The 27,657-nt window shown below is 38.1% G+C and overlaps 1 protein-coding gene across 3 annotated transcripts in view; it reads left to right on the top strand.

Annotated features, from left to right (window-relative positions):
- DYM (dymeclin) overlaps positions 1-27,657 on the top strand; it is a 278,143-nt gene that overhangs the window by 22,869 nt on the left and 227,617 nt on the right. For all 3 annotated transcript variants that reach the window (XM_054583619.1, XM_054583621.1, XM_054583620.1), the window contains exons 3-5: positions 9,620-9,672; positions 20,903-20,996; positions 21,964-22,097. In XM_054583619.1, the coding sequence (XP_054439594.1) occupies positions 9,620-9,672; positions 20,903-20,996; positions 21,964-22,097 (281 nt within the window). The remainder of the gene's footprint in view (positions 1-9,619; positions 9,673-20,902; positions 20,997-21,963; positions 22,098-27,657) is intronic.

Here is a 27,657-nt window from a genome sequence, read left to right as displayed (position 1 = left end):
TTTATAATTTCATAGCAGTTACAAGAAAGTCCTCTGCTTTCCTTGTTAGACTTAAAGTTTTTGTTTTCTCCAGTTTTTTATTATTCACATCAATTTTACATGATTTTAATCATAACATAGATGTATGACAATACTTCTTTAGAGCTATATAGAAATTCCAAGTAGTTATCGGTAGTGTTAGATGGATATTATATGCGTTTGCTTTAATAAAAAAAGTAGCTAAATTAATACTGTTCATATTGAAGAGTATCCAAGTAGAAGTTACATATGTATGTTTTTTGTATTGTGGCCTTGGACAGGTTATTTAGCTTCTTTGTCTTTGTCACCTGCATAATGAGGATATTCCTGTTTCCTCAGTCAACTTCAGGATTTTTAAAAGAAATCAAAAGAAATAATCAAAGTGAGAGAAATTTGAATAGTATATATAGGCCTGTACGAATTGCAAATTGTATCTAATCAGTAAATTTATTTGCATATCAACAACTATGCTAAAGTCTTTAAACACATTTTTTTCTGTAGAGAGTTAAATCTCTTCCTTGTTAAAATACTTTTCTTAAATTATAAAAGTCAGTTTCAACTCAATTGTAGCTAAAAAAGCTCAAATTCTAAATTAGTAGATTTCAAATTAATGAAGTTCTGCTAAGTGTATACTTAGTTGGAACTTTTAGTTTTTAAAAATAAATTATTTCTGTAATGTAAACAGTCAAAATCTGATATGTGAGGACCCAAATACTTCTATAGTAGAGAATATGATAATCATAAGACTTCTTTTAGGTTGCAGTGTTCTACAACCAATTGGTAAGCTTCTTTTCTAAGATCATGTGTTATTCAGCCTCTTTTTTTCTTTATTCTTTTTAATTCCTGAGGGTGAACACCATGGCCTGGCAGTGGCCATTACTGCCTCTTACATTCCTGAACAGTCCAAAGTGTGGATAGATGAAGAAGGAGACAGGCGAGTTGGGAGAAAAGAAAAGGATCCAGAAGAAAAAAAAGTGTTGGATGGTAGAAACTGCTGTAGGGCCACACACAGCTGCTCGCGGTGCTCCGTAGGACTGGCCCCGTGGTCTGGGACACAGGTCCCCAGTTTGCTTATCAGCCTGAGCGTGCCGCTTCCCTTAACTCAGGTGGTATCTAACGTGCCAACTGTTTGTTAAACCAGCTACAAAATATTGTAAATAACTCTTAGATATTTTCATGTGTGACAGTTATCAGGAATAGGTATTTAGATTATTACATGACCCATTTGCTATATTTATTTTGGTTGTGGGCACCTGAATCCTTAACTCAGGCTTCATCTGGAATTAACTTTTTTTCCCTACCAACAAGTGTTCTTTCTCCTTTATTTGTCAGTTTTGGAAAACGTTTGCCGCCAACTAATGGGACAGTGTTGATGAATGGAGGGATGTGTGCGGTAACACTGAGCTCTGGCCTTGAAATTTTTTGCATTCACAAACTAAGGGCAGGGTTCCCTAGGCTGTGCGGACAGCAGGGCTAATCCTCAAGGCCCGGGCTGTTTCTCTTCTCCCCGTCACCTTGTGAATTGTGGCTGACATTTGGAGACGTTTTCTGCACAAGTGGCTAATAGAATCATCTACTTGCTATTTTCCTCCCTATCGCTGCTGAACAGCGTTGTGTCTTCTTCACTGTATCATACGTGAAGTTAAGGCCAGAGTTGTTTGTCATGTCAGAGCACTGTAATGTGGTGTTTAAATCTGAGGATCATAGGTTCTCTTTACAGTAGTTCTTGGTGCCCAGCATCCTCCACGTTATGTAATTCAAAAACGGACTGCCTGGCACAGCGAAAGAATTCAGATGGTGCTGAATAGAATTTGATTCAGATTTACAGAGGCATGATAATAATTTGCCAGTTAGATGTACATCCTTTATGAATTCCTCTATGTAGGCCATTTTAGAGGGGAAAAAAATCTGTATTTGTCATTTAGATTCTCATGCTTGCTTACTGTCAACACATGCTTACTTAAGTATAAAGATCACTGGATTTGGTGTCTAAGATCTGGGTTGGAATTTTGCAAATTGAGGAGTATGTGGGGGCTCATAAACCACAGTTATGCACTTTTGGTGGGAACGGTAATTGGTTAAATCTTTCTGGAATGTAATTTGCAATATTCGTCAGAACAGAAGTGTATGTTCATTGCCCTAGCAATTTCACTTCTAGAATTTATATTAAGGAGATAATTGGACAAGTTTGGAAATATGTGTAGAAAGATATATATGTGGAGATGTCCCTTATAATGTTTATAATAGCAAAAAATTGCTACCGACCTAAATGTCCAGTAAGAAGATTGAGTAAATAAACAAATAAAAATGATGCATCTGCACAATGGAACAACATACAGTCATTAAAAATAATCGTATGTTTATAGATATAGAAAAAGATGCACAGCATACCAAGTGGTTAAAGCCAGTTATAAAGCCATTCATAGAGCATAATCTTGTTCATGCAAAATTGTGTATGTGTGTGTGATAAAAATGTGTATATGTATGTAACTCTTGTTACAATCAAGATTCTTGTTTCCCAGCAAGGCTCCCTTGTGCTTTCCCTTTGTAACTACACCAGTTCTTTCCCCTCTCCCATCTCTAACCCTTGGCAGCTGCTAATGAGTTTTCCATCTCTGTATTTTTGTTATTTCAGGAAAGTTATATAAATGGAATAATACAATATGTCACTTTTGAGTGTCTTTTCACTCCGTGCAGTGTCCTTGAGCTCCATTCAGATTGTTGTGTGTTGTCATCAGTAGTTCATTCCTTTTTATTGCCGAGTGGTATTCTATGTTGTGTGTGTACCATAGTTTGTCTAAACAGTGACCCATTGAAGGACTTTTGGATTGTTTCCAGTTTTTGGCTATAATGAATAAAGCTGCTATGAACATTTGTGTACAGGTTTTTGTATGAACATAAGATTTTATTTCTTCGAGATAAATGCTCAAGAGGGCAGTTTCTGGGTTGTATGGTAAGTGCATGTTTAGTCTTACACAAAACTGCCAAAGTGTTTTCCAGGGTGGCTGTATCATTTTACATTCCCATCATAATGCGTGTGAGATCCAGTTTCTCTGTGTCCTTGCCAGCATTTGATGTTGTCACTCTTTATTTTAGCAGTTCTGATAGGTGTGTAGTGTTACTTCATGGTGGTTTTAGCATGGCACATTTTTACAATAATATAATATAAAAACCACTTCCTTTAAAAAAAAAACCCCCTAAATTTAATTTCTGTTCTGCCACTTATTAAAAGTTACTTAATACTGAGGAGTTTTGCTGGGTGAATAAGGAATACCGATTTCCTTTTTAATGTACTAGTGTTATTTTTTGACTATAGTGAAACATTAATGTGAATAAAATCAAAGCAGATCACCTACAGTTATTTGATACAGCTGTTTGATACTGTTTAAAAGTGTAAAAGTACTTCAAAAATTACTAAATTATGTTTTAAACTTCCCTTCTGTTCCACAGTTGGAGGAGAGGGGAGACTGGCGAATCACTTGTAAGAAGTGTTGTTAAATAAATATATGCAAATTTGAAAGTTTGGTACCTGTGGTTTTGCTCTATTGTTGTTGGGTTAGGGAACCTACACTTACTGAACTATGTGCTGGGCACTTTTCATACATTGCCATAGAGTCCTTACAACTGTCCTATGAGATGCGGGCGTCCTTATCTTCCTTTTAAAGATGAAGAGACCAAGGTTCAAATCAAGTAACCCATCTAGGTCATGCCCATAGGAAATGAGAAAGCTGAACCTAAATTATATGACTTCCAAATCTGTATTGTTTCCAGTAATAGTCCACGTGATTGGAAATCCAGGCTGCCGGTGTGCGTGAGTTTGTTCACTGACGGCCACAGTTAAGTCGAGAAGTAATGCACTCGGTGCTTACGTATTGAAAGTGGCTGGCTCGTGAGTGCAGTGATGCAGAGACATTCCCTATTCTTCCTGGTAGTATTTCTTCCTAGTGTTCCAATTTGGCATATAACTTTAGTAGAATTAAACTAGGATTTTAGGATTTTAGAAAATCATGTACTTGGGCCCTGGCTGGTGTGGCTCAGTGGATTGCGTGCTGGCCTGTGAACCAAAGGGTCGTCTGTTTGATTCCCAGTCAGAGCACATGCTTGGGTTTTGGGCCAGGTCCCCAGTAGGGGGAACTCGAGAGTCAATCACACATTGATGTTTCTCTCCCTTTCTCTCTAGAAATAAGTAAATAAAGTCTTTTAAAAAATTATGTATTTGATTGACTGTGTTCTGCTTCAGGACCAGTAAGTGGTTTATCCAAGTTTGCTGGCCCAACACTTGACAGTAGTGGTTAATTATAGTGGTTGTGATGTAAAGTTAGGCTTTACCAAGTTCACCCTACAGGCATTATTATTAACATCCCTCCCTCCCTCCCTTTCTTTCTTTTTTTTTTCTTTTTTTTTTTTTTTGCTAAATCTCAAGATGGTTTTAGCCAGGGTCAGACATTTAACCATTATATATCGGAGCACCTTGCTGCTTGCTGCATTAAGAGTTTTGTTAGTGTGTTTTTGATTCTGTGCTTAATGGCTTCCCGTTTTATGTAAGATAAAATCCAAACTCCTTTTGCTCTATTTTACCTTGCAAGTCTTCTCTGCTACCTACACTTCCCAGTTACTTAACTTTGTCATGATGTACGTTGGTGTACTCAGTCAAGGCGGCATAGATTACATTGACTATTTGGATATAATTTAGACATAATTCGGCTGTATTATTGGTATTCATTGGGGGATTTTGTTGTGCAGGCCGCCATAGGAGCATGTGGAGAGTGTGGGCTTGAAGGGATGACATCTCTTCCTAGGGAGATTGTCTTCATGAAATCAAAGTAAGGGAGTGAGCAGACTTAGAATATAGTCCAGAGATAGCTGTTTAAGAACTTCCCACCCTGGTCTGTGTGACTCAGTTGGTCGGAGCGCCATCCTGTAAACTGAAAAGTTGCAGGTTTGATACCTGGTCGGAGCATATCTGGGAGGCGCGCGCGCTCTCTCTCTCTCTCCCTCTCTCTCTTTCTCTTTCTCTCTCTCTCTCAAAAAAGAATGGATTTCCCTATAGTTATGAAAACATTTTTTTTAAAGATTTTATTTATTTATTTTTAGAGAGAGAGGGAGGGAGAGAGGGAGAGAAACATCGATGTGAGAGAAACATCATTGGTTGCCTCTCGCAGGTGCCCCAGCCAGGAACCGCGTCTGCAGCCCAGTTGTGTGCCCTGACCTTTCGCTTTGCGGAATAATACCCAACACACTAAGCCACACCAGTCAGGGCTAGTTGTGAAAATTTTAATACCTACTTCTTTGCTGTATTATCTTCAGGGAAACCTATTGAAGGTTCTTAAAGCTGTGAAAAAGTTTCCTAGACTGGTTTAGCATTTTCTTGGCATGATAATATATGTGACTCTTGGGCATAGATCTCCAGTCCTTTAGGTCTCATTGCTCGTTGGGGTGTCACTATCTGAGGCTCCTATTCTGTGACCTCCTCTGTTTATGTGGCTCCTGGAATGCAACACACGCAGGCTGAGAAGGAGCCTGATACGCTGTCACAGAAAAGGGTTGTGTCAGATAGAGCCACACCGGGTCCTGGGACCAACATAATTGTTTATCTAGGTTTAGTTCTCTTAGCAAAAGTTAGAGTAACAGGTTACTAGTTTTAAGTATTTAGCCCTACTCTTTCATTACTGACATTTTTCAGATTGACCTGGAATTGGGAGTTTACGTACACATACAGTAAGTTGGAAGTACTCTGTGTGGTGCTAATTTATTTGATCTGTATTGGTATGAATATTTGACTGCTGCCTTTTTGACCCTTTTTTGTATGCTTCTAGTGCCCCAAATGTACCTTCAGAAACAGCATTCAGTTTCTAATTGTCTTGGAAACATTGGCCTATTCGGTGGTACCATTTTCGTTTTATTTACTGCAAATGATGATTTGTTAGTTGCCCGCTGCCAGAAGATCTGAGCTCATTTGTTTAACTAAAGCAGTGCTGTGCAGAGAAGCCTGTAACACGCAGCAACAGTTACCAACCACCCCAGTTGCTAGCCACCTCATTTTAGCTCTAAATCAAGCAAATGGGAAAGAAGATTATTCTTAAAATGTTCCAAGAAGTTTAGAAAATTGGAGGGAGAGGTGGGAGGAAAAGAATTCTATTATAACAATCAGTGTGTTGCTTTTGGCAGGGGTGTGCCTGGCTGATTTCCTTCGTAGAAATAAGTAAGGCTTCAGAGTGCAGAAGTTGCAGGGACACTGCCCAAACAGAGCGCCATGCATCCTTTATTTGATAGGTAATTACCAAGTATTTGTCTTCTGGCTGAGCCACTGGACCAGGCATGGTGGGGATGCATGGATGAGTGAGACATTGTCCCTGTTCTCACGGAGTTTGTAATCTGGGCACTCTGAGTGCTTGTGACCGGAGATGGTGATCGCTGAGGAGGCAGTGGTGGGCTTTCAGGTCATGGCACTGTGTAGGGGACCCAGGCCCTGCCGGACGTAATCACAGAACGGCAGGTGCTGGCTGGCTCACCAGCAGAGGGAGCTTTCCTCTGCAGTGGGATAATTCCCAGCCTTTCCAGGCCGCCTCAGTGAGTGTTTAAAAAAATATTTTAATAAAAATTTAAACTTGGGAGCAGACCTTGCCTTGAGGGCTAGAGGGTGTCGAGTGTTTCTTGAGGAATGGGGCGGCGGGCAATAGAATTTTGTTCTGTGGTAGTGAAGTGTCTGACATTCACTCACCCAGTGCCTTTTTATTAAGTGTGGGCTTTGTACCGGGCTAGGAACGCTGGGTTGAATAAGGAGCCTGCAGCCTGTGGGGGCCACTGACAGGTAATTGGGCAACCTTGCTACCGGCTCCCGTGTGCTCACTTTTATGGTTGGGTGCTCGTGGGGCAGAAGCCAGACTTCTCATCTGGTCTTAGGTGATCAAAGAAGGTTTCCTGGAAGAAGTAATGTACAAACGAATCTCACTAATACACGTGGAATTAATTAATCCCTTTTTAAGGCCAATATTGTATTAGAAATCAATCAGAAACCTGTTTTGAGAGCCTTTCTGTTGAGAACAAGTTGAGAAACTGAACTCTGTATTCCAGCCACCCAGGCTGTTTGTCCAGTGATGATTAATCCCCGCTTCGCAGAGCATGCCAGGCTCTCTGTGACGGCCATGCCTTTGCATGTACTATTCCTTGTGGGTGGAAAGCCCTCTCCTTTGGTTTGCCTGACCGATTTCGTTTGCTCCTTCAGGACAGACAGTTAATTCCTCCAGGGTGCTTCCTCGACTATTCCTAGGGAAAGTTGGGTGCACTTCCTGTGAGCTCAGGCACAGGGCTGGTCTTGATTTTCATACTCCCGCTGCACCCGGTTGTCTGCAGCTGCCGCCATCCTCCATGTGGCCTGGAGACAGAGGCAGCATCTTTCACAGAACCCAGCGTGTCCTGGGCATCCAGGTAGTTTGTTGAACCAACAAATTCAGAAGCTTTTGAAGGTTGTAATCACATGTATATAATTGAAGCTCTTGGTTCCAGCTCACTTTGAGAGTGTTATTGACTGAAGAAAGTAGAGGCACCAATGAAACAGATTTTATGCATGTGGTCTAGTTATTAACCTCATAAAGCTCTTTACAATCTTTTGCATTTTATACCTCTTTTTTTTTTTGCCCGAGTAACCAATAAACTGAGTAATTCATAGTTCCCACTTCTTGCCAACTACTAATGTGTATTATTAAATCCGACCACAGTGATTTATTAATCAGAACCTTTTGGTTATTAAGAAGAATCAATTTGATTTAGCATATGCTAGAAAGAGGCGCTTATGTGATGAAGAGACAGGGTGCTATCTAATAGAGTCCAAGATCAGGAACACAGCTAGGCTTTTGGGAAGAGCTGGTCCCAAAAATCCCAAGGCCAGTGGAGTACTGAGAGGCCTTTGTTCATTTACTTACTAACTGGCTTTCTCTGCTTCTTAGTGGGTGGAGGGTGGCTTCCCCTAACTCTCAGCTTTGCACCCAGGGGCCAGACATCAGAAAACCTGTGTTTCCATCTCAGAGTTTTTCCAAGACTCTGGTGTGGCTTACATTAGAAGTCTGTCCCTGACTCAGTGACCTGTGACCAGGGAGTAGGGTCGTGCTGAGGGAGTCTGCCTGCCGCTGCTCACCCCTGAGGAGGGGATGGGAAGATAGAAGAAGAGGTCAGGAGGACAGCAGACAGTCGTCGTCAGGCGGGCAGACACTCTAAAAATATCTAATGCCTGTAAACACTTTATTGTAGGTTATTTCTAGGTTATTTTGGCTAAAAAAATTTAATCTTAGGTGAAACTTAAAGGTTTAACTTTGAAAAGATATGTATCTTTTAGAATATGAATGTAATTCGAGATTGTTACGGTGCTGGCATATCCACTGAAGTAGTTAGTGGGTCTCAGCTTTGGTTATATGTCCATGGATAATGCTTTTTAGGCATGATGCTGTCTTAATTGCTGGGAGACAGGTTCTAGAGCAGCTCTGTTAGAACTATGGGAGACATTCATATATTTGAAAGTTTTGTAGCAGCCGCAAGAAAAAGTGAAGTGAAACAGGTGAAATTAATTTTAATTATGTGTATTTCACTTAACCTAGTATATCCCAACTATTACTTCACGAACATAAGGATTAATAATGAAGCAGCTTTCATTCTTCGAAATCTGCAGGGTATTTTATGTTTCAGCACATCTCAATGTGGACTAGCCATGTCTCACTACGTGTGGCCAGTGGTCAGCATACTGGACAGTGTAGTTCTAGAGATCTAAAGCAATTAGTGTTCTTCCACAGTTTTTCTAAACCTTTCTTGTCGGATGCATTAATACTTATGGATCCTTTCTTTTTAAAAGTGTGATTCAGCAGCAGCAGCAACGAACCCTAGGAGGTAGGGATTTTTAAGGCAGCCATAGAAGAGTTGCTCATTTGGAAGATTCACTGTGCCGTGTGTGTTAGCAGAAAAGAACATGAAATTTTTAACCCAGTCACCAGACTCTAAAGCCAGTTCCTCTTCTTCCTGTGTCTCCGGTTCCTGGAATATTAAACTCCTTGGAAGCCTCAAGTTGCTTCTCTATACTTTTTCTTCCTTCCCTTGATTTCACACCCATTAGGATGGGTGGGTGGTAGGGACAAAGGGAGGGGAGGGGAGTGGAGGGGAGGGGAGGAGAGGAAAGGAAGGAAGGCAGCTCTGCTATGGCCATTTGAAAAATCCCCATCTCCTAAAAATAATGGCATTTTTCTAAATAAGTATAATGCCATGACCGTACTGCCCTTGCACTCGGGCAGGTGGGCCCCTGACTTTGGCTCTGCGCTCTGGAGTGCCTTCATCGAGCTTTTCTGCCCCCCAACCCCGCCCTTCCTCCCTGCCCCAGTGCCTGAAAGGCGGGGTGCCACGAGCTCTTTTGGGAATCTCATTTTGAGAATTACAATAAATTTCCTAATTACATTGAAAATAGAAACTTCATTTTACTTTGCAGATTTTATTGTTCACCATATGTATCATATTTTCCTTCTAAATTACTTTTCTTATTTTTATATATTCCTTTAACTGGTAAGTTTGTACATATTTAGTGTTATAATTATTAATTATCTTTCTCTTTCTATCTCTCCAGTGCCGATTTGAAGCTCTTGGAGGAGGCAACTATTTCAGTCTGCAGGTCTTTAGGTAAGAGGGGGGAGGCGAGAGAGAGAGAGAGAGAGAGAGAGAGAGAGAATATGCACACGTAGATATGTGTATGTGTGTGGGGGCATTTATTTGAAATATTCCGTTATAAACTTTGATAGTGTAATATGAGTTGAATTAATGAAGCGATGTATTCTTGATGATGATAGTAGTAATTACTTCCATTCACAGTGCTTATTGATACCACTAGAATGTACCAGTCATTAGCAATAAGACACATGCTTGATTAATTTGCAGTAGTGGTAATAGATTCTTCTAAACCATAGACTCTTTTTCAGCTTGTTCTTTTTTGTGAATTTTGAAATGCAGAGACAAAACAAAATATTAAGTTAGTTTTGTAGTTGTATGGATAGTTCATGTAAAATACAGATCATTCATTCTGTGATTTGCCAACGACACTGATTGTATTTATTACATAGCTGTTATTGGCTATGTTAACCAGAATAATTATCCCGTATTAATAGAAAAATATATTAGGAAGCTTCTTGAATTGTAATAACAACTTGATGTTATAGTAAATACAAAGGCTCTGAAATAATTTTATGATTTCCATTTCAGCTCTGCTACTTATTAGCTGAGTCTTAATTTTCTCATCTAAGTTTCAGGATCCTTGTGAAGAAAATATCTGATAATGTGAAATATCCAGTATAATGTCTAGTATCTTGCCGTTATTAACCATTTATATCAACAGATGTCCCTCGTTTTGGTCTTGTTTTCTCAAATGCTTTATTTTCAAGTTGGTGGCAATTGGAAAGGAATGTGTCTGCTTTTAAAAAATGTAGATAATTATACTTGTATTGCATTGTCGCTTTGAAAATTAGAGATAACGTGTTTGTAAAATGCTGAGTGTACAGGAGCTTCTTAAGTAATAGTGATATTCTGTCATTAAATGAAGCGACATACATGAGCTCCATGGCTGTATGGCTAACTCGTGTAGGTTACTCTGCCGCAGCCTTTGATGAAACATTTTTGCTTTTAAAAACAAATTTTCTTGGTAATGATAGAGGTGTTATTGTAGTAGTTACCTTGAATTTTGTAGTCACAACCATAGGTTAGAGAATTTTGTGCTAACTAGATCTGGCTTTCAAAAACTGTGTCCGTTGATAGACGAATGGATGAAGAGGAGGTGGTACGTATATACAATGGAATAGTGCTCGGCCATAAAAAATGAAACCTTACCATTTGTGATAACATGATTAGACCTAGAGAGTATTTTACTCACAGGAATAAGTCAGACAGAGAAAGACAAATAATACGATTTCACATGTATGTGAAATCTAAAGAACAAAGTAAGTGAACAAACAAAATAGAAACAAACTCATAGATACAGAGAACATTTTGCTGGTTGACAAATGAGAATGGGGTGAAGGAGAGAGGTGAAAAAGTGGAAGGGAGAAAAATAAAAAATTATTTTAAAGAAAAAACCTTATGTGGCAGTTTGATACTGATAATTAACGGAGTTTATATAACAACGATATCAATACATTTATGATGATGATGATGGCTTTTAAGGTGTCCTTGGATTTTTATAAAAATAACATTTTAAATTGGAAGTAATGTTTAATCATTATATAATATAAAATATGATATAATATATATGACATAATATAATATAACAAATATATAATACTAAACTGTAAAAAAAGGTCAGTAATTGCTCATAATTCCACAGTCCTGACATAGCCATCATTAAAATTTTCTGTATTGCCTTCTGTTATTTATTTGTAGATATACATTTACGTACTGTTTTTGTAGATACACATTTACATATGATCTACAATTATTTTAATGTGTTTTTCATTTGGATTATATTTAAGTGTGTCATTATATATTTAAAAATACTTTTGGGAATACGAAAAAAAAAAAAAACGCCAAAAATTCCAACAATACAGAGATACTGTTAAAATGTGGGAAATTGCCCTGACCAGTGTTGGCTCAGTTGGTTGGGCCATTGCCCACAAAGCAAAAGGTCACTGGTTTGATTCCCAGTCAGGGCACATGACTGGATTATGGGTACAGTCCCTACATGGGGCATGTGCAAGAGGCAACCAAGCGATGTTTCTCTCCCTCTCTTCCCCTCTCTATTAAATTAAAAAAATAAAAACCTTTAAAATACAGGAAATCACTACTAATCTTTTGTGATAAGATTTTTTTCAGAGTATTCTATTTGTACTGATTTATATATACAATTTTATGTAAGTTGTATTCTTTATATGTTGTTTTCCTTCAGCAGTATTCAGGAACTTCTGTTCATGTCAATAAATGTGAACATTTATCAGTTTTAAGGATTATATAGATATATAGCAAATTCTATTGTCTGAAAATGTTTGTATTTCTTATTCACTTTTGGAGTATATGTTTGCTGGGTGTAGAATTCTAGGTTGGCATTAATTTCTTTTCCATACTTGAAAGATATTCTTCTGTTTCATTTTTGTTGAGATGAAAGCTGTCAATTTTATTGTTTTCCTTTGATAATAATGGACTTTTTTTCCTTTAGGATATTTTAAAGTTTTTCTCCTTGTCCTTTGATTTTTAGCATTTTAGAATGTTAAAATGATGTTAGAATGATGTGCTAAGGAGCGGCTTTCATTTCTTTCCATTTGTTTGCTCCTCCCTCCCTTCATCCCTTCCTTTCTTGCTTGAGGTTTGTAGAGCTTCTTAAACCTGTAGGTTGATGTCTTTCATCAGTTTTGGAAAAATTTCAGCCATTATTGGTTTATACACTGTTTCTGTCCTATTCTGTTTCTCCTCTCCTCTACGACCTCTGTTTTACTTCCTTTACATTTTTGTTGTGTTCCATGTGCCTGTTTGGGGCTTGTGTGTGCGTGCGCGCGTGCGCTCTCTCTCTCTCTCTCTCTCTCTCTCTCTCTGTATTTTATATTTTACAAAATTTTTTTTTCTCCCTGATCATCAGGAGTATATTTTCTTTTAACTTATTTTTACTTTACTAATCTTGTTTTCTGTTGTATGCCATCTGCTTTTAAACCCATCTATTGAGATTTTTTACAATAAAATAAAAATTTAATTTTAGAATAGCTTTTAGATTTACAGAAAAGTTACAAAGCTATATATAGAATCCCCAGATAATTCTCATCAGTTTCCCTGTTGTTAACATCTTACTTTAATACGGTACATTTGTCACAACTAGAGAATCAATACTAGTCCATTACTATAAGTTGACACTTTATTCATGTTTCACTAGTTTTTGCCTACTGTCCTTTTTCTTTTCCAGGCTCTCATTCAGGATACCCCATTACATTTAGTCATCATGTTTCCTTAGCCTCCTCTGGTCTGCAATGGTTTCTCAGATTTTCCTTATTTTTGATGTTTTAGAGTTTTGAGGAGTACTGGTAGAGCATTTTTTGAAGTGTCCTTCAATTTGAGTTTGGTATTTTTCTCGTGGTTACACTGGGTTGTGGGTCTGTAGGGGGAAGACCACAGAGGTGAAGTCCTAGTCTCAACATCAGATCAGGAGTGAGGGCTATTGAGTAACATGCGCTCTTGCTGATGATTCGGACCTTGATTACTCTCGTCAGGGTTATGTTTGTCGAGTCACCACTGTCACCGCCTTCCTCATTGTCTTTATTTTGGGAGGAGGGATTTTTCCAAATACAGAATCCTTGGTTGATAATTTTTATTTTTATTCCTTTGATGGCATCATTCCATTGCCCCCCCGGTCTCCTTTTTTTCAGAGGGGAAGTCTGCTATTTAATTGTGTTGTTGGCTCCCCTATAAATGATGAGTGTTTTTTTTCTTGCTGTTATCAAGGTTTTCTCTTTACCTTACATGTTTTAAAAAGTTTTTATTTATTTATTTTTAGAGAGAGGGGGAGAAACATCAGTGTACAAGAGAAACATAGATTGGTTGCCTCTCACATGCCCCAACTGGGGACCAGGCCTGAAACCCAGGCATGTGTCCTAGCTGGGAATTGAACCGGTGATCCTTTGGTTATTAACAGGCTGGTACTCAATTAGGGCTACCTTAAATTTTTTAAAATTTATTTTTTATTCTATTTGGAGTTAGCTCATATTCTTGGATGCATAGATTAATGTTTTTTCATCAATTTTGGGAGGGTGGTGACCCTTTTTTTGTTGGGTTTTCTATATTCATTTTTATTCCTTTTTTCCCCTGAATGCACACACAAGTCTTTCTGGATCAGAGCCAGATTTCTTTTTAAGTACAGCACAGTAAATAATAAGTGCATTGGTCCTCCTTTGTTCTAGTTCTTACTGCTAGGATAATGCTGTGAGAGCCAGGTCAGTTGTTTTATGTGAGTAGCTGGGGGAGGGTGCGTAAGGTGTTTTTTCCTTCTTATAAAGGGGAAGGAGTAAGCTGTCCCCCCCTTCTCTTTACTCAGCCTTTGGTATGTAAATAAAATCTCTTTAGGAGCCAGATACCGTCCCTCCTTGTCTTGGCATTTTAGACCTAAAGGTGTTTCCAAGTTCTGGGATCTCATTCCTCCTTGAAATACAGATACTTAGGAAGATGATACTCTAGTCTCTCTTGAACCTTTGGAGCCAGTTTAGGTGCTTATCTTGTGATGTAACTGCTTGGCTTTCAGTAAGATAAGGAAGTTTTAGACACATGGCTACAGTTCTAATCCGTATGGTATGTGAAATGTTTCTAGGAGAAGTAAAAGCAGACATTCTCTCACTCTTATAGCATATATGTTTCCCTGACCCAGGAGGTGAAGGTTTTTTCTACAAGAACACTGAGAAATACAGGGAGGTTTTATTTCCCACAACGTTTTCAGATATTTTTTCATGCCACTTTCTTTCTCTCCATTCCTTCTGGGTCTCCTATTACTATTTCTGAGTTTCCTTAGTTCTGGGGTGTAGCTGTTAGTCATGAGATGTGGTTCTTACTTGTCAAGCATGGCCCTTCAGGGATGTCAGTGGAAAGTCCTAGGCTGTAACAAAGTCCCTCTAATTTGGCGGGAGTTAACTTTAAATTTTGCCTCCTCAGCACCAGGCAGCTGCTAACGTGTTTATGTTGTTTCAGCTCTCCATGTGCTGTTTCCAATGAGTTCCTTGGATTCTTTTTCCGTTGGTGCACAGTGAAGGAATCAGTCAAGCATGACAGACAACTTCCTTGTACATAAACTCCTTTACTGTAGTTTCCTTCAAGACTCTATACGAGTTCATCAGCTCTTTTGCGGCATCTGGTAATATTAACCTGAAAGGAAGGCTGAGACCTTAATCGTTTTGTTTCTTTGTTCACAAGACTTTTCCCTTTAACCATTATGATTAAATGTTTTTCATTATAGTTTTTTCTTTATGATTTTGCCTGTAATTTGATGAGGTCTTTTTGTTGATTTATTAAGATCTTTTTCAGTTCTGAAGTCTTCTTTAGTTATGGCTTTGATTTTGCTTGTTTTGGTTTCTTCTCCAACTTGGCATCATCACCTGTGACGTTTAGATTGGATCTCTGTTCTTTGCCTTCTGTATCTTCTTTTTCTTCATCTCTGTTCTTTTCTTATAGTTCCTCCTTTATATCTTTGATTCAGTGTTTTATATATTACAGTTCTTGTCTTTCAAGATTCTAATACATCTTTTAGTTGTTATTGCATTTTTGGCTTATTTTTAATCATTCTTAGTTTTTCCAATATGTCAGAGTGCTGCTCTCTTTTCATTATACTAATTTTTCCCAGGTGCTTTCTGTTCTTTTTTAAAAATAGATGGTTGATTTTCTTATTTTCCATTAATGATGCTTGTGTACCAAATTTTTTTTGACAGTTCTGATTCAGCTCTTCTGCTGAGGTTTCTGCATAACCTGTTTCTTATTTTGTTGTTACTACTGTTTTCTTCTTACTCATTAAACTAGCAAATATTTATTGAGCACCTATAATACTATAGCCTGTATTCTAGAAGCTGGGGTGTGACTGCAAAAAAGTCTCACCCAGGTCCCTGACCTCTTGAATCTATCTTAGTGCAGAAGCCAGACCATAAATAAATACATATATTCTTTATAATGATTACTCTCCAGAAAAATAAAGCAGGGAAAGGGTAGAAAGTACCCATGAAGGCACAGTGTGTGCTGCCAGAGGGGGCATTTTTATTAACCCTGCTCATTGTGTGGCTTCTGTAGGTGTTTGTTGACTCTGCTGTTATTTTACCTCGAAGGTAGGCTGGTCCTGTTTTCTAACCTAGTTTCTAGAACCCAAGAAGGTTTTATTTTGTACATGTTTGCTTGGTTTAAGGGTGACTTTCCCTTATTCCTATTCCTTGGTTTGGGAGTGTGAGCAAATTCTAAAGTCCCCAAATAGAACAGCTGGATCAACATTTTTTCATACTTCTACCCTCCAGCGTAAGTTACACTGTGTTTGGCTTGTTTAGTTCTTGGTGCCAGTTGTTTTTTGGGAGTTGTAGCCTCTGAATCAGTGTAGAAAGTTACTGTGTTTGAGGATTCACATAAATTTTCAAGTTGGAGTGGACAGTAAGAGGGAAACTTTTTCCTCAAAGGTACTTTGAAGCAGTTAGACTTGTTACTGATTACCAAATAAATTTGTAGTTCAGTTTATAAAATTTGTAGTTAGTGAAGGTGTTTCCTATTTTTTGAAAGAAAACAGTATCCTCATTTCACAGTTTTTGTGAGGTTGTGCCTTTTTGTTTTCATGGGTATTTTATTTTCAATTCTTTATTTTGAAAATTTTACACTCATCCAAGGACAGACAGAATAATATAATGAACTCCCATATACTCATCTCCCAGTTTCTATCATTTTCAACGTATTTTATTTTCAATTCTTTATTTTGAAAATTTTACACTCATCCAAGGACAGACAGAATAATATAATGAACTCCCATATACTCATCTCCCAGTTTCTATCATTTTCAACGCATGGCTGATCTTTTTTCATATGTATCTCGCTCATTTATTGAAGTATGTCAGATGCACACAAAAGTGCACAAATAAAAAGTATGTATAAAACAAACAAAAAGCATATCCTCGTAATTAGAGCCAAATCTCAGACATCATATCATTTCACCCATTTTCATAGATTAATTTGACACAAACCTCAGACATCATATAATTTCATACATAAATATTTTAGTATGTATCATAAGAAGGGTTTTGATTAAAAAATACCATTATTAAAAAACAATTTTTAACATGATGAGACAATTTCTAATTGTCTCAGTTTGTTTGAATCTGGAGCTGTATAATGTCCTCACATTATTATTTAAATTTTTTTTATTGATTGATTTTAGATGGGGGGGGAGAGAGAGAGAGAGAAAGAAACAGAGAGAGAAACAAACATTGATTTTGTTCCACCCATCCATGCATTCATTGGTTGCTTCTTGTTTATGCCCTGATAGAGGATTGAACCCACAATCTTGGTGTATCGGGAGGACACTCTAACCAACTGAACTACCTGCTCAGGGCAAGGTCTTCACGTTATTATTATTAGTTGATATATCTTTACGATTTTTCTTATAGCTAGGTTCCTCCTGCGTTTGTCTCTCTCAATTTATTTATTAAAGTGGGTGCGGATGTAAAGAACAGCATGGGGAATATAGTCAGTAATACTGTTAATAACTTCGTGTGGTGTCAAGTGGGTACTAGGCTTATTGGTGGGATCACCTTATAAGTCATACAGATGTCTAACTACTATACTGTACACTTGAAACTAATATAATATTGAATGTCATCTGTAATTGAAAAATAAAAAATAATTAAAAAGAAGAATGTCGGTTGTAGAGTTTCTCACAATGTAGATTTCATTGATTGCACCTCATGGATTGTTAATACGTTTCTGTTCTCTGTGTTTTCTATATATCGATTATTGGATCTTGGGGCTCATGGGTATTTAGTGAGATACTGGGAAAGGTTGTTTCAGGGCCTGAAATGAAGTTCAACCTTTCACTCCAGATGAAATCCTCTTTATAATACCCTTATATGAGTATAACCCAGACTTGCTTGAGCGCCTGTAGAGATGGAGAATTCCCTTCTTTACACAAAAGCCCACTTTAGTTAATAGATTAATACAAGTTCAAGCTCTAGAGTCAAATGAGTTATTATGCTTAAGTACTACAATCTTAATTTCACAAATGAGGAAACTGAGATGTGGGAAGGTTAAGTTACCAGGTGTCACGCAGCTAATCTGTGGAGTAGCTGGGATTTGAACTTGGTCAGGTTCTGTAGTCTAATTTATTATGCTTTTCTGCCTTTCTGTCAGATGTCCCTGTTTCTACTCTGCCTCCTGAAACTGATTCAACTTCAACATAGCATTTCATTTTTACAAATTAGGTTTGATCCTGTTAAATTCCATGCAAGTATTTTGGAATATTAAGCCTACCATTGTGTATTGTTGTTGAAACATCATTGAGCATACTTACTTTTATGAATTTATTACCCTGTTTGCATCTTGCCCAGAAGTGCAGTTGGGAAATTTAAGTGACTTAAAATGTCAGTTCTACTAAGACAGGGAGTTCTGTTTATAAGTATTTCCTTGTACCTGAAACAGTGCTGAGTACATATCAGCAGCTCAATAAATCCATGCTGAGTGAGTGAAAAATGTACACAGAGCTTTCAGTGCATCAATCTAGTAGTCTGTTTTTTTTTTCAATAACACAGTTAATTTTTTGTTTTGTTTTTTAAAAATAGCTAACCATTTATAAAGTCAAAGAATTATAAAGTGACTTAGTAATAAAGGGGCTGTTGAATGAACACACGATTGTAAAGTTGGGATTCTGAATGATATCAGTCTCAAGTCTTTGTTTCAGTGTTTTGATTTACAATAGCTAGATAATGTTAATTTACACAATGATGTACTTGCAAACATTAACTGTCTGTTCTTTCATTAAATGAAACCCAAAGCTTGAAAGTAGGAAATTTTTGCTTCAGAGACACTGTACCAATATCTATTACCTAATCACACGCCCCTTCTTAATGATGAAAGCTGGACCAAACCTGCCCTCGCTTCCAGCACACGTTCCGCCTTGCTCCTTGGAGCAGGGACTCTCCAACCAGCAGCAATGGGCACTACCTAGGAGTAGTCTCAGGTCGCGCTTCACGTGGGCAGGATCAGAATTTAAACTTAATAGGAATGCCCTGTGATTTAAATGCACAGTCCACTTTGAAAAGCACTGTAAACTTCAGTGGGTGGAGGGTGGACCTGGGCTCCCACACTTGCACCAAGCTCCCGGGTGATGCCCTTTCTGCTAGTCCATGAGCCACATGTATGGCAGCAGGGCACTACAACGTTAGTCACAATGAGAAGGTTAAACAGTTGCTTGCATTAGCTCTCAAGCTGTGACAAGAACACACGCCCAGCAGGTAAGCCTGAGCGAGCCTGACAGTTACCGAGCACAAAGCAGGTATGCTGTGATGGCGTGCTTATTCTTGTGTACATTCTTTAGAAGTGTGTATGTGCAGACCTGGATTAAAAAAATTCTGGAGAAATCCATCTTTTTATGTTTTTGACATAAACATTCAGATATTATGCATAGCAATGGCAGCAAAAGCGTAGTTCTTATTAGATCTGCATAAAAATGAATTCTGCTGGCAGCACAAGCCAATGTGTGTGTTTGCATTTCTGGTTTTCAAAATAGCTAAACATGTATTTCAGAACTGAAACAAATACCTAGAACCTAGAATCTCAGTTTGAAAACCATTGTTAAAGTGAAAAGACGGGGCATTTGTCACTAACATATTGATGACTTTGGGCCCAGTACATGGTCTTTCTGGATTTCTTTTTCTTCCATCAGTAAAATGAAAGGTTCTGACTAAATAGTCTCTTAAGACAAATTCTTAAGTTCTGTGCACTTATACTTTATTAGTCAGGGTTCTCCAGAGAAACAGAATCTATAGAATCCATAGGGTGGATCGATAGCTATATCTTTATATCTACATCTATATCTATATGAAATTTGTTATAGGAAGTTGGCTCCCATGACTCTGAAGGCCAAGCAGCCCCGTGACCTGTTGCTTGCTGTCTGCTGGAGGACCCAGGACAGTTTAATGGTGTTAATGAATTCTAGTCTGAGTCCAAAGGCCTGAGAACTAGGAGAGCCAGTGTGGCAAGTCCCCGTCCAAGGGCAGAAGAAGACCAACGTCTGAGCTGAACAGTCAGGCGGAGAGAGATAATTCTTCCTACCTCCCACTTTTTCTCTTTGGGCCTTCCTTGGGGACATCAGTCTGCTCTACTCAGGACACCAATTCAAAAGCAGGGAGACCCTCACCAACACACCCAGAAATAACGTTTAAGCAGATATCTGGACACCTGTGGCCCAGACAAGGTGACACACAAACTTAACCATAAACTGTGTCTTGCTCTGTAGCCTGATAGAACTTTATATAGTTTCATTAAATCCAATTACTTTATTATAGGGGTTGGTATGGCATAGTTTAGAGCCAAGGATTTGAGCCAGTAAATAAGGATGTGTCTTTGAGCAAGTAACAACCTACAGGTGAGGATCTGTAAAATGGAGGTAATATTGGCGCTTATATGCCATAATGTAGTTTTGAGAATTAAAGCAGGTAATGCATGTAAAGCATGTAGTGTATATTGTGCAATATACGTTAGCTGTTGTTTCTTTTACAGCTGAGAAAACAGAGGTGGAGAAGTAAATAATTTGTCTGAGTTTCAGTATTCCATTATTATAGGCTTGGATCTAGAAGCCAGATCTTCTAATTCCTAATACAGGTTTCTCTCAATTCTTCAGGCCGGTTTCACTGAAATGCCCACCTTTTAAACTTAAAAAATTTTTTAAAACAAATTCTTTAAAATTTTGCCTAGTCAAATAGCTCTCCACTGACCACCTTTCTTTCTTTATGTATCTTTTCTATTTTTCATTAGAATAATTTGTGATTATTTGAACAGTTTTAACCTTTATGGTTTATTCTATTCTATACTATATAATTATATATTGGGGATATATAATTTTTGAGTTTTTGTAACATCTGCTTTTCTAAAGGGAATGATGTGTGGCTAAATTGTGTGTGCATGTTAACTATTACATCTTTTCTTTACAATTTTGGATTCTCAGATAAGAGAGCTCTTTTCTCCTACTGTTTCTGTCACTTCATCTTGTACATTATTTTTTTGTTAAGAAAGAATTACTAGCAGCAGTTTTTCTCATTGCTTATTGACATTAAGGTTGGTCCATGAGCAACTTCAGTTTGACATTTGACTTTATAAATGTTACGATATGCTCATTTTGGTTTTAGCTCTTAATTTTAACTTTTTAAAATTGTTTTTTCTCTTGCAGTTGAAAACAATCCTCGAACAGGAAACCTTGGTGCGTTAATTAAGGTCTTCCTTTCTAGAACCAAAGAACTAAAACTTTCAGCAGAATGTCAGAAGTAAGTTGGCTGATTAAGTCATGTTCTTTTTCTATTTAACTGTGTGAGTATTTTTCATCTATTGATAGAAATTGATTATGATTATGGTTTTTTGAAAGCTATAAAGGAATTATTCTTATTATTAAAGGAAAAAAGTAAATGAGAAGTTTTAATTTGCTGTCCAAGTCATTGGGGTGAGGTGATAAATTCTGGAATCTGTTTGATTTCAGCATTTTAGACAATCTTTAGGAATATATTTTTTAAGAAGATTAATAGTGATGTACTTATTACAAAAAAGGTAATTACTCCCCGCTATCACTGTTGTTCATATCTAGTTTAAATAATGACTTAGTTTGAGTATTATTTCATTCCACGTCTTTTTTCTTAATTTTTTTCATATTAGATACAAGAAGGTTCAGATTAGATGTATAGTTTTATATTAGATGCAATGAAAAGCTAACCTTTTATGCACTTGGGCATTTTTTTTTTTTTTCTGTCTAGCTCTTATAAGAGTTCATTGCCCAGGTTTCAAGCAAATTATATCAAATCCAATTCAGATTTTTCTTGTGAGTACATGGTTATTAGTACAAATAGCAGATATTCTGCTGTGGTACCGGTTATCCTCCATTTAAAATTTTGGCTGTGTGTTTGTGTATATTCTCTTTATGGTACTATATATCTCTAATTTTGTTAGCCCTCTTTGAATCGCCTGTGTGTGGGACAGCCGTAAAGTTAAGAACAAAGAGCAGTCATGCCTAAAGGAAAATATTTTTATTAAGTGGACTCACTATGTAAAATACATAGAATGAACTGTAATAGATATCACTGGTTAAATGAGCCATTAAAAGATAGGGACATTGTTCTGATGTTGCAGACAGAATGGGCACAATGATTTGAGAAATCTTGAAGAAATCATGGGCTAGAACTAAACTGATTATGCTGCTGATTAGATATTGATTCTTGTGTGGTTTTGGTCTTTCCTTCCTAGTCACATCTTCATTTGGCAGACACACAACGCTTTGTTTATTATTTGCTATCTGCTGAAAGTGTTCATTTGTGAGATGTCAGAGGAGGAGTTACTACTTCATTTTACTTATGAAGAAAAATCTCCTGGCAGTTACAGTAAGTATTGCCTTTGAAGGTGTTTTAGAGATAGCGTGTGTACACATAAGCACAACATTTGAGGAATAAAAGTATAATTTTGAAAATTCCATTTTTCCTCTCATAATTTTCATTTTTAAATAATCTGACACTGTCACTGTCTCTTCCCCTATATTAATTTAAAAGAGCCAAGACTCTCAGTGTTTTTGGTTTTTTTTCTTTTCTTTTTTTAAAAAACATAAGGAAGCCAGTAGGGTTGAGACATTTATTTATTTTGACTTCCATGCATATGGAAAATAAAAATCAAAATCACCAGTATTCCTTTCAGGAAACAGATGTCAGTTTAAATATTATTACCAGGGCACTGCTTTATTAAGTAAGACAACCAGTCAGAATTACAGATTTGATAAGTATTAAAGGTTAGTTCCATAGGCTATAACAACAGTCTGTGAGTCTGGGTATCTTTGGGGCTACTTGTTCAGAAATAACACTTTCAAGGACAGTTTTATGATGCTGCCGTATGTCATCTTTTTCTGGAGATACAGGAAAAGGTTGCTGTTTTCTCCTGATATTGCTGAGATTTTGTTTTATTTTATTTTTTGCAATTGCTAAGAGATCCTGTAGTTTCCAAGATCAGCTGCTTGTGTTTCACGTCTTAGCATTAAAAGGGAAGAATGGGGTTATTAATAAATGCAGTATGGGGAATAACAGTGTTTTGCATCTGCCTTTCAAGCTCTCTCCTGTCTGAGAGCAAAGGCAGTATTGCCCCTGAGTTTTCTTGGTTCTTTTTAAAGACACATCTTTGCCCTTACTGGGTTTTCTTACCTACCTAGAGCTTTGTACACTGATTTTGAATTTTAGAACATGAATATGCTTAATTTCCTACTCTGATAATGTTTAAAAAGGTAGAGCTTATAATCGAATTGTGTCTCGCACGTGTTAGTTTTGCTAATTCTAGGCTTTGTTTCTGTGGGACCAACAGTGCCAAAACATAGTTCACTTAGGGAGTTGCAAACTTTTCCAGGAAGTTCTAGCAGCAAGAATGGAGTGAATGTTTATCCCCGTAGGGCCTAAGAGGATAGTCCAAGCAGCACCTGCAAACTTAACACTTTGTTTTGCAGTGTGTTTTAAAATTGTGCATATGTTACACATTTATTTAACACAATATCATTTATTTTAATATAAAATCGCTTTTCATAATTTATTGAGTAAATTGATGCACTCGAGGATACACTGTATTTGTTTTGGGGCCTATGTCTTCCTGGAATACCCTCTCTGTACTTGCACTCCCCAGTCATATTCAGGCTTGAGAAGCATGGCTGGTGAACATTCCAGGTGGCCTACTCTAGAGGCGGTGTAGAAGTGACATTTTTTCCAGCCATGACCACATTATCAAGATGGTTGTCCCACCGAAAGAGCCATTGGTGAGGCCTGATGGTTGGTGATTCTGTCTGTGTGCTGACACACGGTCTTTTATACAGTTAGCAATTCAGGAGTTTACACATGGTCTTTTAATTTTATTCTTTTTATTTACAACTGAGCTTCCTGCTGGTCCACCAGCTTACGCCCAGTGAATATCTTTTTAAGGTTAAAGGCTTGCTCTTTTTGACATATGTAATTATTTTCATCCTAGCCTTAAATGTTGTTAGAGACTTCTTATCACGTAGTGTAAGTATTTTTTATATTTTCCGCCAATGTCTTTTTACAAGTTACAAAAGTGAGATGCAACTAAATGACTGCACAGATTCTGTTGAATGGGAAAATGTGTGCCGAACTACTTAGGGATAGATAGTGTGCAATAGTACAGGTCGTTTGAAGGTTGAATGACAGAAGTAGAGAACCGTATTCAAACAACTGAGCAAAGTCACCTGAGGCGTTTTAAGAATGTTGAGTGATTACAGCATACTGAATTTTTTCCGCTTTATCCAATTCATTATACTACTGCTGCAATAAAACGAATACTGTTGGCATATTCAGGGGAGCCACCTATATGAAGATAATGTGACTCTCATTAAGCTCTCAGTTTATAGTTGAAATTTGTGAGAATTTCCTATTTGAACATTTTCCCATAGGCTATGTATTATGTGGTAGTGGAGCGTTTGCTAGAGGGAATTTGTATCATTATGCAAAGAAAGCTCTCTCCGGGATTCCCTGTCTTTGAGAATAGTCAGTGGGGACAAAGCTCGCCCTAGGGAAAGTTAGGAAGTGCCACAGAATTGTTACCACTTTCCTTTTGCCTTCAGTGGGCGTTTTCCTTTCCTCTCTCTTGGGATTATGCTCCCTTCTTGCCAAGGTAATAACTGGTATTTATTTCACATTTTGTATCTTATAAGGACAGGGTTGGGCAAAAGTAGGTTTAGAGCTGTTCATATGGAAAATAATACAATGATTAATAAGTAATAATATAAGAATTAACTGTTTTGTGTACTTATAACTGTAAATGTAGTTTTGCCCTACCCTGTACAATATGTTTAGTCCTTAGGGGGTCTAAACCTGTTGTTGGTCCCTGCAAACACCTATGGTGGTTTGTTTCCTTATATATTCGATGCCGTTGAGTGTGAGTGTTTGTTTCATCTTAATATGAGGCCCCAGATGAGGGATGAGTCCTCTTCATCCTCGCTCAGCAGTTCTTGGCGTGATGGGCACCCCAGGTTGAGCGTCTCTGTGCCGCTGGCTGACAGCCTTTCTCCTGTCACTGGCTTCCTGTTGGCGTTCTTCCTCCGGGTCCCCCTTCCTTTGGAGTCTGCTTACTGCTCAGTGCTTTTTTTCTGGGTGCAAGCCACGGTTTGTTCGCTTGTGCTGCTTTTTGATTGTGGCGCTGGGGTCCTTGGAGATTTCCTTTACTTTCTGGAAGCCCATCAACGCACTAAAAAGGATATTTTAGCCAAGAGCTAGTTGTTTTGTACGGGAGGCCCCTTTGGAGTAACAGTGCCACCATACTGCCAGTAAAAGGCAATTATAGCTTCTTTACAAATATTTTTTAATTTTTTTAATGAGAGAAGAAGCCTGTGGAGATTGAGTGAAGATAGAAGTGATTAAAGAGGGAGAAATAAGCTGAAAGGAAGGTCCAAAGAGGAGGCACTTGGCCCAGGAGCACAGGGAGGGGGAATGGGCTTGCTGTGCAAGAGCGGGGCGCCTGTGCCCCCTGTGGGTGGCTGTGTGGGCGCTGAGGGGGAGGCGGGCAAGGCACCCTGCGAGAGCTGCACAGAGCGAGGCACGTGGGCCTGGGAAGCGTGGGGACCGGCTAGCACAGCTCTGCGTGGAGAAGTGAGACTAGGGACTTGTCAAGTCCAGGTCAAAGGCTTGCTTAACTATAGTTGCTTGGTGTAAAATAGTTCAATATAAATTTATTTTAAAAAATTCCTTATTCTCTGGGGCTTGCTCTCAAGTGTAGTGGGTTCGACATACTTGTTTATCTTTACTTTCTCCTGAAACCCCAATAAAATATTCAGTAAGGGACTAATAAAAGTTTTGAATTTATTATTAGGTTAAAGGGGGATACTATGTTAACAACATTTTGCAAGCTGGAAAATGGAATAATGATGAACTTAACTGATCAGTGAAAGTGGAAAGCTAAATGCCAGGAAAAAAAGCCAGTTCTTTCCTCAGAACTCTGGAAATGCTTAGGCATTGGAAGTAGCGGTGTGTCCAAAAGCAGACAACCAAGAGGACCCAGTGAAAGGAGCAGTTAGACGCCTGGGTCCTCTGCTCTGCCATGCACAGTCATGAGACCCCCCTCCGCAGCTCCATACTAGAATCTGCCTCTGTAGACCGCTTGGCAGCATGAGCGCTCAGCTCAGGCACAGAGGAGGGCGTGGCGTGCTAAGAAACAGGCTTAGCACAAAGGCTACGAACGAAGAGTTGAATGTCTTGCCTTGGCTTCTAGACTCCTGGCCCGTTTTACCCACCCCGCTCCCTTTCCCCCCAGGAGATTAGTGGGTACTCTTCTGGAGAAAATGAATCAAAAACGAAGATTTGTTGATGATGGCCAATCTGATGGGTATGAGGTGATACCTCATTGTGGTTTTAATTTGCATTTCTCTGACGGTTAGTGACATTGAGCATCTCTTCATATATCTCTTGTCCTCTTTGGAGAAATATCTATTCAGAAACCCAAAACACTAATTTGAAGGAATATATGCACGCTTATGTTCATTGCAGCATTATTTACAATAGCCAAGCTGTGGAGGCAACCCAAGTGTCCATCAATAAATGAATGGATAAAAAAAGTTGTGGTACATACATATATGATGGAATATTACTTGGCCATAGAAAAGAATGAAATCTTAGCATTTATGACAGCATGGATGGACCTAGAGGGTTTTATGATCAGTGAAATAAGTTAGTCAGAGAAAGGCAAATACCATATAGTTTCACTGATAGGTATACTCTAAAGAACCAAGTAAACAAACAAAATTGAGACAGACTCATAGACACAGAGAAAGAACTGGTAGTTGCCAGAGGGGAGGGGTATTGGGGGACTGGGTGAAAGATGGGAGGGGGCTGGGGGAAGGGGTGAAAAAGGTGAAGGGATTAGGAAGTAGTGGCCAAAACATCTGTTATATTTTTTCCATAAAATAAAGGATACATTTTTCATTTCATCAATAACTTTATTGATTTGGATATTTTGAGAATGTCGGTTCTCTCCCGCTATTGCCTTCTAGTGGGTAGAGGCCAGGGGTTTTGCTAAACATCTTCCAATGCATAAGACAGCCCCACAGCAAAGGATTATTTGGTCAAAAATGTCAGTAGTACCAAGAAACTTTGCAAACCACTTTTGAAACGTTTGATCAGTCACAACACCTTCTCCATATACTGCACAAATCTTTTTTTTTTTTGCATTTTAATTGTTTTTACCTCCCTTGAAATAATAAAGCATACTATGCCAAAAATGTTGTGTATTTTCTTCCATCTTCAATATTAAAATGGCTGCACAAAAGTTCACCAATTTTGATGTTTTCTTTTAAATGCACACTGATGTGACAGCTGTCACAATGCAGTCTAACAAAACTGTTTTGACTGATGTTAAAGACAACTAAGCACTACTAGAGCCATGTACGGAAAAAATGTAACGGACTGTTCGGCCAACCCAGTACAAATTGGTAGTTACAGAATAGTCACAGGGATGTAAAATACAGCGTAAGGAATATTGTCTGTAATATAACAACTGTGTGTGGTGGCAGATGAGTACTTGACTTATTGGGGTGACCACTTAGTAAGTTATATAATGTCCAATCTCTGGGTTATACACCTGAAACTAGTAAAATATTGTATTTCAACTGTAATTGATAAATTAATTACTAAAACAAAAACAAGGAAGAGACTTAGATATTGACATTTGGTTGTCCCTCAGTAAAATAGCTTGGAATGCTCCAGCATGACCCAGCCTTTGATAGACTGTACCCATGTGTGCAAAGCTTCCATCAGCATTTGCCTCCCTCTGGCAGGCAAATGGAGAGCTAAGGAATCCCGAACAGTTGAAAAATTTAGGAGGGATCAAAACAGAAGGAAAAAATTGTATGAGATAGGAAATTGTGGGAAATGATTAAGGATCCATGGTCATTCCTCTCCAAAACACAAC

The sequence above is a fragment of the Pteronotus mesoamericanus genome, unplaced genomic scaffold (assembly GCF_021234165.1).
Source record: "Pteronotus mesoamericanus isolate MK-2021 breed Mesoamerican mustached bat unplaced genomic scaffold, CSHL_Meso_final contig_74, whole genome shotgun sequence".
NCBI classification, from domain to species: Eukaryota; Metazoa; Chordata; class Mammalia; order Chiroptera; family Mormoopidae; genus Pteronotus; species Pteronotus mesoamericanus.
Note: the sequence above shows the minus strand (reverse complement) of the source record. Positions and strands in the feature narration are given on the sequence as shown.